Source organism: Bombus pascuorum, chromosome 6 (assembly GCF_905332965.1).
Source record: "Bombus pascuorum chromosome 6, iyBomPasc1.1, whole genome shotgun sequence".
Lineage (NCBI taxonomy): Eukaryota > Metazoa > Arthropoda > Insecta > Hymenoptera > Apidae > Bombus > Bombus pascuorum.
Window position 1 is genome coordinate 7,311,056 of NC_083493.1, and position 15,897 is coordinate 7,326,952.

At 41.2% G+C, this 15,897-nt stretch overlaps 1 protein-coding gene across 1 annotated transcript in view; it reads right to left on the reverse strand.

The window, feature by feature from the left end:
* Positions 1-4,826: 4,826 nt before the first annotated feature.
* Positions 4,827-15,897, reverse strand: part of LOC132907798 (ephrin-B2-like) — a 51,306-nt gene continuing 40,235 nt past the window's right edge. Inside the window, exons 2-5 of the mRNA XM_060961200.1 lie at positions 15,232-15,373; positions 14,038-14,341; positions 11,530-11,841; positions 4,827-9,193 (exon numbers count right to left, since the gene is read on the reverse strand). Of these exons, the coding sequence (XP_060817183.1) occupies positions 9,036-9,193; positions 11,530-11,841; positions 14,038-14,341; positions 15,232-15,373 (916 nt within the window). The 3' untranslated portion in view covers positions 4,827-9,035. The remainder of the gene's footprint in view (positions 9,194-11,529; positions 11,842-14,037; positions 14,342-15,231; positions 15,374-15,897) is intronic.

A 15,897-nucleotide genomic window follows, 5' to 3' on the forward strand; every position in this document is an offset into this window, starting at 1 on the left:
TCCAAATCTCGCGTATATCTCAACACGCCACAGAGGAACTGACTTTTCATTTTGCGAAAATTTTGCACCGCAAAAATATTTCGTTTTGATGTGTAACATTTCGCTTCGGATTTAGAATCGATAAATAGCTCTAAACAACGTGACGAGCATACCTTACAGATTCAAGTAGGGGAAACGATTCGTTCGAGCGCATCTTCTTCCTTTCTTTTTTTTATGCCAAATACTCTTTTTTTCAACGATTTATAAGTCCTGTCCTACGTGACGACAGTTTTGCACTTAAAACAATTGCATCGAGGGATCGCAGAAACTATTGTCAGTCGCGAGTCGCTTGGTAAGTCGAGAGATTCGTTGTCTGTGAAGCATACACGGCTGAAAGCCTTAGGCGAATCGAATGGGGGCTTAATTAATCGGATCGAATCGATTGAAACGAAGTGGCATGGTCGCGTGCCCGTGAACAAGCAACGCGGCTCGAAACATAAGCATCTTCCTTTTCGGCATTGCGAATCGTCAGATTTCGTATATTACACGCCACCGCGATTTTTTCTATTATGTATACGCTATGTACATTTGATCTTGTAAAGCACATAACATCCGGATCGATAGTTAACTTTTCAGGTGAAATTATTATTTTATTAAATATAAAATATCCAGACTAATGTATAACAGGTTTTTACAACTCCAAAGATGTGGTTGATATGTTATTGAGTAGTTTAAACGATTGAAATGTTTGAATAGAGAGAAAATATCTTAGAATTAAATGAAAGAGAAGAAGGTTTTGAGATTTTTAATTAGAGGAAAAAGGGGGGAATGAAATGATGGATTAATGAATTCAGTCTCAATTAATAATCAGTCAGTGTCGATCTTGTTTTTAGATTACTAACATTTTAAACTGTAGGATAAGATAATGCTTTTTTTTCTTTTTTATCTAAAATTTCAAAATAATATGTTTTAGTATTCTACATTTTGTATGTCTTTTAATGTCACATATATAAAATATAAAGCGATAAGAAATTTCTGACAACGCTTTGTTTAAAATTTTGAATTCTCCATAACATCGTGGATATTATGTGCTTTTTAAGATGTACTGCTTGTGAATGTAGCGTGTTCATCTTTGACAGACGGTATTTCAACTTCGATGGAACGTGGAACGAATTGAAACGATTTTTCTATATGATCAGTGTCGAAAGACTCGCGAAATTCAAGAATGCGATCGAACCGGACATCCGCTTTCGCTGCGAACTCACATTCCTCCATACTCTATAGCTTCTACCTCTCTTTTTTTAACATTCGTTTTGCAGGGTAGGACAACGAATAAGTTACGTCTACGATAATTACCAATCGCTTTCGAGGTTATCGATTACGTTAATTAAAAATGGCAGTTTTTCGTTTTAAATTACATTTCGCTCGTTTCACGCGATGCAAGAAGAATCGTCGTCTTTACGTCTGTGCGTTTGAATTTCACGCGTTCAACCATTGATTAAAACATATGAAATCCTTCGAATCGATCAAAGCATATACGTATATATATACTATATATATATAAAACAATACGAAATTTCATGAAAAGTTTGAGCTTCGATAAAAACGTAATTCAACCTATCAATTTCCTCTTGCATCTCGTGTTTACAGCGTTTCGAAACAGCGGTAAAAGATGTGTATACGTAATATCGGTAAAAGCCGAAAAATCAGTGCAACAAAGCGTATATATCGTTTATTTGTGTTCTCACCGTTTTCTATAAATATCCATCGAAATGATCGCGAATGCAGTTTTACTCGCAAATCGTTTTCATTCGTTTAAAAAATAGAAACATTTGGAAACGAACCGCGAGGGGATTCACGGATGCGCTTACAACCTTTCGAATCGAACAGGCAACGATCGTTTAAATATAATTCTTTTTACAACCAATTTGATTCCAGGAACTCATTAATGCCTGTCGAGGGTTCAACGAAAGAGGCGTGACACGCGATTTCCCCAAATTTACCATTCAGCACTGTGAATCCCTCTGGTTCGTATACAACCCACGCAATGGTGCTCGTCGCTGATGGCCTCAAACGCAAAAAAGGAAACCTGATTTCTTCACCGAATCCGCGAACTAGAACTCGATACCCTGGTATCTGAATCGCGTGGAACGTGGATCGCACGCATCTCGTCCATCGAGAAGAGCATTTCTTTTTCTTCATCATTATCATCTTCTTCTTCTTTTCTTTCTTTCTTTTTCTCTTTTTTTTTTATTTCTTTGTACTTAAACGATTCGAGACGACTCGCGCAAGGTACTTTCAAAATGAAACGTTTCGACGCCGACGTATTTCGTCGTACGCGTCGACGTACTTTGTATGTGTTATGTGAGTGAGTATGTACGTGTATTATTATTATTTTATCGGGGGACGCCCGGTCTCCCTGTCCGGCATTTTAACATTTTCCAGTTATTTTTTCACTTTTTTTTTTTTCATTTTGTTTCGTTTGGTTTACTTTCATTTTCCATCGTTATATGTGACCGTATATCGACATGCATAATACAATATAGCTATATAAATCGCGCGACGCCGACGAGTTTACGTTTAGAGCATCGTCGAACCTCTTTTCCACCTTTCGTCTTTCTTTCTTTCTTTCTTTCTCTGCTTCTGCGAGTGAATTCACGCGCTTTTGCGTTTTACGTCGCGTGGTCGTCGAAGTCGCGTCGCTTTTGCATATGTGTATATCGTGTCTCTGTATCTGTGTATGAGTGTACATTTAAATATATACTTTTTTTTTCTTTTTTTTTTTCTTCATATCTTTAGAGTAACGCCGCACCTTTTCTCGCGACGTCCTCGACAGTGTTTGAAACTGTTTGTATCGCAATATGTGCCAATATACATGTATATGTGTCGTGTGCACGTGTCGTAGTGTGTACATGTGTGTGCGTGTCTTGCACGTACTTCATGAAGATCGATTCACGTTTACTGTGTACTTTTTATGGTTACCTGTAATTTTTTGACGATTATGTCGTTTTTCCGGTTTTTTTGGTTGTTTGGTTGTCTGTTTGGACTGTTTAAACACTATTTCGCTACAAGTGGACTACCATTATGAATACTACGCTACTTTGTATTGTATCTGTAATGCTTTGTAATGAACGACTGTACTGTACTGAACGTGCATACTTAGCGAGCACACGCAATCTATAATTGATTGATCCTGTTCACGAATGCCACACGTGGACCGCGTTACTATTTTTACAATTTTTTCAGCTTTTCCTTTTTATCTGTTTACTCGGTTCAAATTTAGATCGAGTGGAGGTGAGGCAAAAGAGAGATAATTGCTGAATAAATATTGTTGCGTCGTAATTGGAAACTAGGTCGTTTGATTGTCAGACAACGCTAACCGATCGAACTATTCAAACCGTTGATACTTTCTTTCTCCAAGCTGGTTTTGATATTTTTTTTTTTTTTCTTATCCTCGATATATCGTATCGATTGATCGAATAAACTGTGTGATATCATCTTTCGACTTCATTTTTTCATTTTATAAACATGATATCCCGACTGTTGTTTAATTTATATGTAAATACGTGTACCGTGTTCAGGAGAGAGAAAAGAAATGATCTAACGGTTGCTCCGGTGATAACGTGGCGCCTCCCGTATGGCTTCCGTGACCGTGATCGTATGTGTCATGTAATGTACCTGTTACAAAATTAATATATGCAACGTGAGAGAATTCATGACTTGGCTAAAAAGTGTGGTTCTGTATTCAAACGCTCTTTTGTTTAATTAGTACTTGTGTTTCTCGATTATGAGTTAATAATCATAGTTTAATAATAACCACTTTGTGTTTTTTCTTATTTTTTTTTCCATCTTGTTAAAAATCTTAGACATCAACGTACATTCACTTTTATAATAAATTGTTATTAGAAACCTATCCTCATACTTGCTATGTATTTAATATAAATTTCATCGTGTTATCGTTATTGATCGTAATCTTTTTCTTGTTTTTCTTCATTTCTCTATTTACAACGACGTACCTACGAAATCATCTCGATCCCATTTTCACGCTCGATAAATCCGCGACGTTGTCAATTCGACGCGGTAAATCTAATTAATCGATCCTTTCATATTTTTCCTTTCCCATCCCTGTTACTTCTTTCTTTCTCGTTACTGCCCGTTTTATCTCATCCCCATTATACCCCCTGTCTCGAGAAGAGAGGAACAAGCCCTTTTCGCGTACGAATAGTCGCCTGCTGTGATCTCCATCCGCGAAGACCTCTAATCTCTTGACATTGTTCCAAAACACGCACACGAGAGGATAACACAATGAAATAGCGAAAATGAACGATAAAAATCGCAATGAAGGGGAGGTTCGAACGTCTTTGGATTAGAAAACTGTGAAACCTGTTCCTCGTTTTGTTCTTCGTGTATTTCTGCTCGAAACGTGCGATCTGCAACGCGTCTACGTACTTATGCGTACCTGTATATCGGTCTGTGTACGCGATTAAGAGCGAAGACTAATCTTAACGCGCGATCTAATTAATCGTAATCTTCAGGTTCATCGACCTTATGATTATTCCTGTGTGTTTCTGTTATATCGATGTCGTTAAACTTTCTATTATATCGAGTATCTACATGTACTTTCTACTAACGATTTAAATACCTTATTGGTACGATGCTTGTCCCTGTTCATGCTTACAAAAATAACTTTCGAGGAGCAGCGTTTCACGTTGTGGTCGGTAGTAGTGGTGGTGGTCGGGATTGGTGTTACGGATGGATCGGAGGGTGCTTTCGGAGCGGATCGGTCGAAACGAAAAAAAAAGAAGAAAAGAAGAAAGATAAATGAAGGAGAGAAAAATAAAAAAATATTGCAGTGAGTGACCTTGTCTATTTTCTATCGATAGTTCGAGTCTATATTATTGTTATACTGTATTCATCTATCGTCCGTAAGAATGAGTACCATTCACATTGGATCTATGTAACTTTGCTGCATTGCTATTGCATTTATGTTTAATTGATTACGGGCTTTCATGCTGGCTCTGATTAATTCGATTAATTCGAGTCGATCGATAATTCGCCGCCCGGAGCAGTTCTATCGATACATCCACGATTCAAGACGTGTGTGCAACCGTTACATGGATCGTCGATCATGCCGATCGAAACGTAAACGCACTCTACTATTTGCGTCCCTTTACAAATGTACGTTACTGTATGTAATATCCTCTGAGACCCGCAAAGCGAACTTGTACGAGAAACGTTTTGTACAATCATGTGTTAAATTACTTCTACTTCGTGTGACAGGGTTAACGAATCGTATATATCTAAATGATATCGTGACGCTATAGTTGACGACTGATCTACGCGGAGGCGCTTCGAACGCTTTTCCTTACAATGGTGCAGGTGATTGTCTTTGGGTTTCGTTTTGCGGGTTGATCAGCGGCTCACAAACAATTCCACGTGTATACATGTGTGTGCGAACGAAAACGACTAGAGAGAAACTAAAAGAAACTGTCATCGTAGCAGCTATAGTTAACGAAACGAAAATATGATCATTTGTGAGAAATCTACATGCTAAGAATCGTGGAATCGCAGGTATCGTCGCGAACTGCTTTCTCGTAATCGATCGCTCGTACGTGTACGAAATTGCTATTGCGGTTAACACATGGGTAAAAAGTACAAACTGTAGACAGACGAACGGACAGACAGACAAACAGACGTGGATCGGAGGCATGTAATACTTAGGCTTACAATACTGTAATGGATAACATTATACACGCATTTAATTTCCATCGTTTCCCTCAACATTCCCGGCTGATCGTGGTCATTGATTTCCATTTTAATTGTCGCGTATAATTAAGGACGATGAACCATCAATGAACGATGAAAACGAGTCGGTCAATCGAGCAGCCATCAGAATACATCTTTTCTTTATTATCTACGATTCGGAATTGGGGTCTCTTTTTCTCTCTCTCTCTCTCTCCCTTGCGCTCTCATTAATCTTTCTTACATTCTTTCGCTCTGCCTTATACAATACGTAATTCTCTCCGCATATTCGTATTTACAATAATTCGTTACTCTAGTTGCCGTTCGGTCGAACTCTTTTTCCCGTGGCCAACGTGAAACGATCATTTGCTCGTTGTTGTATCTTCCCTTCGCATCCTCGAGCCTCGAACGCTCTTCGGCCGCTGTGTGTGCATTTTTACGCGCGCGGAAACAACTATGTGCACTTATTAAGCTCCATTCACACTGGTGCTCACGGATCCATTTTTAAGATCAGGTTGTATGTAATTATATTCGCCGTGTTGTTCGTATCGCTGATACAGAATCGGTAGATACGTTTGGTATATTATAATTGGTCGATCGTCAAACTAGACGTCGGACGCAAAAACGATAATTTTGCATTCTGGAAGATGAAATGCGCGTAAATAAGAATTGTGTAAGTACACAAGCAATAAAATAGCGCCATCGTAGCCGTGCGGCCAATCGTCGAATGTATTGGCGGGAACGCAATTTTAAAGATTACAAGTTACGTTTATACGATACGATACGCGACATGCGCAAGATGCGCGCGCACTATATAATTAACTGCCGGTACAATGTATTCCGCGCGATAAAATCCGAGACACATAGTTGACGTTTGTCGTGTGATTATGGTAAAATTGTGTGATCGATAGAAATATGGATCCGTGATCGTGATCGTGATCGTGATCGAGTGAAACATGAGCTTACGAATACGTACAGGATACGCGTACAATATACATTATGGGCGTTCGTAACGAAAATCGGCTGCGATCGCAGCGTGAACAGAGCTTGAACGTTAGCGAAGAGGGAGTCGTTATCGACGTACGCGACAAATCAGAGCGGGATCGCGTGTAACGATCGTGACCACTGTGCATGTATACATGTAATCCCGTACGTTTTACAAATAAATGCGATTTGCATGCGCGTACGTTCGTCAGTACGCGGATGGAAACGAAATCTGCGTGGCGGTGAACAATAAATAGAGTATAAAAAAAAAAAAAAAGAAACAGGAGAATCATAGGGACAATTGAAAAGAACGATGTACATAGCACAAAAGACGATACCGAAATCGACGAAATGAAACCGACCATCGCACGGCCAATTTATTGAAGTAGCGAGCACACGTCGAAATAAGCACTCGAACGCACGCGTTCGACGTTTCCGAGCAATACAGCACGAAGAAAATTAAAGAAAATAGAAGGAAACAACAAATGGCAGATCCGATGATGACAGGGGTCGAGAATTCATCGTTTTGCTCGCATCATGTCGTTTCTTTTATCATTACCCCGCCGAATACGCAATTTATTCGCTATTAAATTTGATATTTTTTACTAGTAAATATAGAATATCGAGTGTGATTATTCGTAGCGTAATGATAGCGGATAATAAATATAATACAGATCTATAGATAAAGTTCGGTATGGTACAACTATGATACAAAAATTTTTATTTCGTTCGCTCCGCGATCAGTCTCTCTCACGCATTACATACCATACTTTCGTTCGTTCGTTCGTTCGCCATTTCCCTTCAACGAACTCGGTCGAAGAGAGGAATTTTCGAATTTCTTCGCCGACAATACTTCACGTGTTCGCGAAAGTGTCACGATTGCGAGAACCGCGGGCGGAACTTACAAAAGTTTATCGCACCTTACACAGTTTTGTGTCCTATCCAAATGGGCGATCTTTGAGTTCACGAATGTTCCATACGCCTCGCAATACACCCACACACGTCATACTCTGTCACACTCGGAATTTTCATTCACGCTGTATCGCACTCTTCCGTGTGTCATATATAAGATTTTACCTAGTATACGGCACTCTCTTAAATTCCTCTGCCCCGAAGACGAGGCAAGAGCCACTTGTACATATTCATTAGGAATTTATTTACACGCGTGCTAATTATCCTGTTCGCGTCTGTTTACGCAACCCGAACGACCCTCCGCCATGACTGTTTCCTTCGATAGATTTCGATCCGAATATTGGCGCGACCATCGCGACTAATCGCGAATTAACGTTTGATTCGATTATCGCAATAAGTCACGTGATTGATCTGAAATCTTCAGTTAAACAAATGACGTATCTACATTTGCGCGGACGTGATACTGAAAATATTAACAGAAAAATGAGTGCTAAGTGATACATCTACTAAGATGGCAAGTTTTAAATCATACTAACCTAGTAAGTAATTGGTTCTCTATATACATATAAGTTTCTAAGTTAACTTAATCGTTTGACTTTTCAAGTACGATATTAATTCTCAAGCAATCGAGGCATAGATGACAGAGGACCGTTCGCCAATCAACGTCGATGTCAGTCGTACGATATTATCATTTGAAATCCTCACGCGCGAGGTTATGATATTTAAACGAAAGAACTTTCGCGTTTCTCTTTGACGGACGTATTTATTCACTATGTAGCGTATGCCTCGCTCGAGGATATTTAGCACGCTGTCCACGACTTCGTTCTCTTTCTTCGTATTTCCAATAAATACCTAGAATTAGCGTAATGATAAGAAGGACAACCAATACGACTACCATTTATAGTAGTGATAATAGTGGGCATACTATAATAGTGTCTAATAGTAGCGTTTCTCCTCTTTTCGTCTTTCTTCGTCTTTGTAATCTTACTATCTACGTCTTCGTTCTTCGTTTTCGAATAGTTTCAATATGGCGTTGCTGCTCGTGTGTCGTGCGTGTCTCTTCTCTTGACATTTGACATACGTTTATTTTCTTTTTTATTATTTCTGCCAACTCTTCGTTCTTCTTATAACTCGCATTCTCTTTTATTTTCATTTAATTTTTCTTTTTTCTCTAAACCATTGTTGTTCGTTTTTGTCTTTCTTCCTTCCCGATTAAATTTTCTCGTTCTCTTTCTCTCTCGAGGCAGTCCGACCATAAATCGTGCGCGTTTTATTTTTCATTTATTTTTCACGATTGAGGGGCGGCCACGCGAGCGCGCGCGCACGCGTGCCTCAAGAAATTAATTAAACGTAGGATAATCACAGAAAAAGGGGTTTCGACGTATGGGATATACGTTCTCGTCGGTAGTGTTGTCGCTTCACCGTAATAATTGCGGCATGATCGCGCTGATAAACAAGCTTCCCGTCAACACCATCACCAGCTGGTAGTACCGATCTTGAACACGGCTGGAACTCGCCCCGTTGTAGGTCAATTCTTCGTTCTTCACAACTTCGTTCGGATGGTCCGAATATTCCTCTGTAGACAAAAAAAATCAATTGTTATTTCCGGACAATAACCATTTGATTCTTTATCGTAGTATTTTAAAAAGGCGTTTATCCGCTAACTTAATTGATTAACGTGGATTAATAAATGGAAATTTTTAATTGCGAATTCATTTATCCGATGAAATAGAAGCAAATAGAAGTACTTCTTGCATAATTTTGATAATGTAGAAATTAATACTTTACAGCGAATAATTCTAAGATCCTAGATTTTTGTTAGCAATTATTAATACTTCCAGCTCTTGAGATTAACTTTATTTTTCTTTATTATTTTTTCGATAAATAATCACGTTATTCTTGCAGAAAGGAGGTCAAGAACGTTTCTAAATTTCTCCTGTTCGAAATGAAACTTCCATGAGCTCCGTGGGAAAAAGTTGCTTCATTACCAGGGCTAGGAAACGCGGCGATATCGGAGCGGAAGCTTCAACTTCCATCTAGGTTCCGGCTTATTGGTGAGTACTTGGAGATTGATGTACTTTTTGCTTCTGCTCGATACGAAACGCGTTGTAACAGATATACATCGTCGGTCACGAACCAAGTTATAAATTTCGTGGGACACGATTCGATTTCGAAGGGACGATTTTAATACAGTGGAGAAATTCGAATCGTTGTTACAAAGGAAGGCGGAACGGGGCCGACTCGAGTAATTTCAATTCAACACCTCCGGAACACGAATTCCCTGTTGCGTTTCGAGCCAAGCAGGTTGCCTCGTTAATGTCCGTGTCCTGGCTATCGATGGAATGCAAATGTGTGCATATCCGTGGCGCATTTTCAAGTCAAATTATCGTAGGTGACAACACAAGAAGGGCGACTAGACGACAGATGGTTGTTGAGAGGGTCACCTAGAATCGAGTCACCTACTGCGTTCGATTGTTCTCCATCTGGCACGCGTTTTGGGGACCAAAGGTGTTCCTTCGTCTATTAAGCTTTTTATTCCTAATTTTTTAAATAATTTCCTCCATTCGCGGTACTAACTGATCTAACTTTTATATTCGATACTTTTGAATAATCATAAAAGATATAACTTAGAAAAAATGAAGCTGGCACCCCGCTGGGGATAGCCGCCCACATGCTATATTTATTTTTTATTTTTTTTTCTTCACCAACAAGATATAACACTTTACCAAATGTCCATAAGGACAAATTGTAAAATAACCAAAATAAAATAAAATAAAATAAAAAAAAAACTTTTGAATAATAATAGTTGGAGAAATTAATTATACGAGAATGAGTATAGAACGTTTGATCTGAACACGAAAGATAAAGATAGGATCCTCGAGGTATGTTTCGGAAGTTTCACGTTCGGTCAATCAATGCAGTTTCTAACAGATCACTATTGTAGGATGCATTAGTAGTGATAATAAATAGAATAAGATACGACAAGGGACGATATAATTTTAAAACTTGTTAAAATTTATTTGCTCGTTATTTACTTTATTCGATTCAATACGAGCAAACGATAAGCCAAATAAATTACGTAAAATGATTGTTTGGCACGCAGTGGACCCGCCACGTTCATCTACATAACGGTAATTTAATGACCGAAGTGACGATGACTCTTCTCTTCGACTTTCGCACTCGCGTCTAGCTATCGTGAAAGAACGATGGAAAAGAAAGACTTTCGCGCGAGTATGGACTCACGCTTGCTCCGATCGAAAAGAAGAAATATCAATTATACGGCGTTAATAACGAAGATATAACGATATAGCGATACAACGCAGTAATTCCTTTATCCTGAGAAAACGATTTACACAACGATAACGAGCGGTAAAATCGTCGAGTACGAGTGGTTTATCTTAATTTTATGCAACAGTAATCCCGATACGAAGCGATAATTATCAGCCGGACAAAACGAACGTAACGATAAGGGACAAGGGATTTAGCGGCACAAGCAAAGTTAGAAAACACGTTCTCGCAAAATATAGACGAGATCTGACGTAATTGTCATCGACTATTTTATTCGATGATATTCAAATTTCTCATTACTCTATTCGATAATTAAATTCGACCAACTCGGCGATGCTCGGAGATACATTATAGACGATCTAATTCGCGTCGATTAATAAAATGACCCTCCTCTTCCATGATTAATTTCGACAAGATGCGACGACGAGAGAGATTTCGCGTAAGAAAAGAAAATGAAAAAGAAGAAAGCAGCGAAGGAACACAGAAAGGTAGAGAAAGAGAGAAGGATAAAAAAAAATGAAAGAATCATTGGCCGAGATAATGGTCGCGAGGAGCATCGAGAAACTCGTTTCGCGGCAAAGAGAGCAGGTGGCAAGAGGCGGTGGGGCGCTGTGTTATACGTACTGTTCTTCTTCTTCTGGCCGATCGAGGTCTTGGGCGGCGAGGAGGACGGCGGTCCATTGTGAATCGGAGGCTGATGCGGATGCACAGGGTAGATGGCCGGAGGGGGTACGTGGGGCAGGGTCGGCGCCGCCGTGGCCGGTTGATGATGATCGTGATGATGATGAATGCTGCCCCCTGGGTAGAATCGATCTGGGCCGCCGTTCTTGACGACGCTCGGTGGTGGCGGGGGTGGTATTCCGACGGCTCCTCCACCCAAAACTGCGGTGCTGGTCGAGCTGCTGCTTGGCACGGTGCTGCTGGTTACAGCTACGGCTGAAAAATGACATAGATCAACGTTAACGTATTCCTCTTTCTCTAACATTCTTATTACATCGTCATGTTCGCGAGGCACGACGCGACGATGCGACGTGCTTTCGAGAGAACCGTACGTACGACGTAGTCTCGTCTGGGCTACATCGTGCGGCCAGAGGTATACTTTGTTGCGGCTATTGAATTTTAGCGTGTAATCTCCGCCAGTGATTTTTTTCCACTGGTTCACGAGTTGCGTGCAATTTTCAGCCAGTCTCGATTACTGTTGTTACGCGCGCGCGAGCGCCCGTGCAACATCGTCGTTCACCGGCATTTCCAGCCGGATGATTTAGGATAACGTCGCGTCGACGAGCGTTTCGATTTTAACTCCGCAATCGCGGTCCAAATCGCGCATCGGTTTTGCGTAATTTTCAACAGGGGGATTCAACGACGGAGAACGCGACCGCCGTTCGACGATTGCTCGTAAACGGGACCGAGTGTCCGGTGAATCGACATCGATTTCAATTATCTATGTACATACCCGCGTTCGCCAGAGGTCGATATTTTAAAGCCGGCCTCCGAATCGAAATACAGGCGGTTATGATTGCGTCCGTTAAATTTTATTTAATCGCTCCGGCGATCATTCGCCGATGCCGATCGTACGTAATAATAGAATCGCGCGCAAACCGTTACAATCATAACCGTAAATGCGGTATCGTAAAAGTTTGATCGAACATCCGCGATGATCGCCACGGGAAAACGATGGGAACGTGAATTCTTGTTACTGCGTCCGATGTTCGTTTAAAACGTTTATGCAATATATAAAAGAAAAAATAACCTTCTTCATTACGCGACTTTAAATCGAAATTTACGCAATTTGCGGTCGTAGTTCATTCCTGAAACTGATCGACTTTCGACGATAAAACAAAGAGAATCAAAAAATGGAAACACGATAACCGTAATGAATGACAAATGCTTTATGTTCTCGGCCGAAATTCACAGGCACAAAGACCTCGGGGAGAATGAACTTCTACCGGTGGAATAAAGTCGAAGATTAATTTCGCATTTTCGCCGGCTAATTGCCGGCGTAAATGTCTTTCGCCGCGCAAAGCGCTCGCGGCGCAAAGCAGAGGAGCCAGCCTGAAATTTTCCGCGAGATTAACATTTCTCGCGGTTCGTGGCCGCTGATAGTAATCGTAGGGCATCGTACACGAGCGTCGGTGCTCACGGTCTGATCCCGCAACACAGCACAGTAGAAAGCCGCGGAAGGATTTCGAGGTCGGTGGAGAGCCTGTTGGAATCTTGAATGCCCGAGACACCGAATGGTGAAAGAGGGAAAGAGAGAAAGGGAGTTCAGAGTTCTCGGCCGGCGAAATAGCTAGTCATTACGGCGCATGAATCGTCTCCGACGAGTGTTGGGTCGGTGGTAGCGGGTAGGAGGTGGAGGAGGTGTTGGGAGGACGGTTGGAACGAATTAGGGAGAGAAGAGAACGGGCTAGAATGAAATAGTGGAATTTATTGTGTTCTGGGTCAGCGTTGGTCCTCTAACCGCAACAAATGGTGTGCACGGCTAAGAATTATAATTGATAGGGATTATTTAAGAGGGGAGGAGCACGGGCTGGCCGTCTGTACGAGCGGGAAAACAGAGAGGGGGATCGAGGGTGGATCGCGTTCGCAGCGGAAGATCAAGGAATCGGCGTAGACCGTCTGTCGTTACGAGTAGTCCTTCCCTTTGTAACTGATTAGGGGATAATGAATTTATGACACGGCCCTTCTTCCAATCGTTTCATCCACGAGCGTGGACGAAGGGAGCTCGCACGTTCAAGCGAAACCGTGAAGGTTTTAAACGTGATTTACACGCGAAATGAAAAGGCGGCGTAGACGACGTATACAACGACTATAATTTCAGATTATGATAATCGGACCCCATTAGAATACTGGTCGTACACGTGAAACGTGTACCTTTTGCAAGGACAAAGGTTTTCGTATGCCGGAACGATTTCGGAATAGGAATATTTAAGGAATGCTTGTAAATGAGACAGAAGGTGAAAACGCTCGCAAATTCAATCGTTTCTTTAATACATGCGTATCAAACGTCTTCAAAAATTTTGCGTCAATGCGAATAGAAGAAAGGATCTTCTGGTTAAACGAACGAATCGATATTAGCAAGAAAATAGTGATATTTGTATCGGTGTTTACAATAAAACGAAGGATACTCACAATTGTTGCGCGATGTGGCCGATGACGACGAGGTGTCAGCCTCGTTGCGGCAGCACACCTTGAAGACCACCTTCATGTTGTTACTGGTGCATCGTCCACCGATGCGTTTATGAAGGTCGTCCTTGGACGAAGTGCTGATGAAATAGTAATCGTGGCCTGGCAGGAACTCTAAGCCTTCAGGTTGCGGTGTGAACGGCCTGAAGGTGATCGTGAAGTACATGGTCTTATACGGGTTGTTGCAAACTGCTATCACCCGTGGATTTGGATTCGTTATCCGACATGTTTCGTATTCCTCTTTAGACACCTGTGAAACATACGATGCAGCTATAAGTTCCCGGTACCAATCGATTCGCCACGCTAGTTGTTTGTTACGTACGAGTTGAACGTCCTTGAACGTTTTCTTTATCGTTTTGTCGAGTCTATACAAACAAAGATTCTTCACAAAGATTACTAATCTTTGATTGACTACCGCGACAGTTCTCTGTCATTCTTCCTAACGAATAGCCGTGAAAAAAACTGATTTTCGTTTGTCCACTAGTTCGTCGCTACCCACTCCCCTCTCAAGATACGATTAAGGGGGAGAAAGTATCTATTGTTAAGTTCGAACGAGACAATACGAGGAGGGTAGGATAAGATGATTAGATTTCGGCGATGATTCGTGACGTTTGCGTTGCTGCTTTCGGAAACTACGCTGGAATCTCTGATAAAAGCAAGAACGGGGACGAAAGATCTTCACGATGCTAACAACAATTTGATTTATGAAACTCTGTAATTTTCGTCTCAAGAACAAACATCGTTATCGGTCTCGTATATACGAGTTTCTCTAATTTGGGAATAATGGCGACACGGTAGTTTGTCATGAATATTTTTAAAAGCGGGTGAAATAGAGTTGGAACAGCCCCTCGAGGGCAACGCGATGTCAAGAGTTGGCTACGAGGCGGAAGTCGTTCTTGGGGGTCCGATATGAGCGAGTTAACGAACGAGTTTCGAGTAGCAGCAGCTGTCTAAACAGTACGGAACGCCCTTTGACAATTTTTTATTTCGCATAATGGGTCGACAGACGTGTAACTCGATTTATCTGTTGATCCCACTATGGATGGCGGGATCAGGGTACACGCTCGGACTCGTGACAATCTTTCTACCAATGTCGAGAGCAAGATTCTTAGCATTACGATTCGGTACGAAAGTACTTACGTTGTAAATAATATACTTCTCCGCGTCCTCGTCATACGTCCCTGGCTGGTACACAGGACATATTATGTTCACTTGATCGTACTCGAACGCCGCGTTGTTCTTGTTCACGTCTATTATGTGATCTGTGTTGTCTATTCGAAATCTGTAACAGAAAACATTAATCATCGATATATATCTAATAATTCGATTCTCGTATTACTGAATGAAATATTCGAAATTGTATACGCATAGTAAATAGGCACAAACATTCATGGTATACATACACGAATACAAGGAGGAAGGAAGATGGAACAAAGTTCGAACAATAGTCAAGAGAATCATTTATATTTCCAACGCCTGGATCTCGACGCCGCTCAAAACGCATCAAGTAAAAAATTAATCGTCGGATATCATCGGCGCGATTAAATATATTAACAGTCACGTTTCACTCAGCGGTGTTTCTTTCGCCGCGGGATATCCTGCCGTTGCGAGTCGAGTACAATAGAATTCTGACTGGGTTTCCGCGTATCGGAAACAAGGCTATCCGTGAAACGCTCGCGAAATTCCAACGCCCCCGGAGGGTCCTCGGAAGGAATACACGGTTCCCCAGAGTCCGTCGGTAGCCAGGTCAGTAAAGAAAGAAAAAAGAAACGTCGCGGACTCGCCCTCGTAGGCAGGCACCCAATG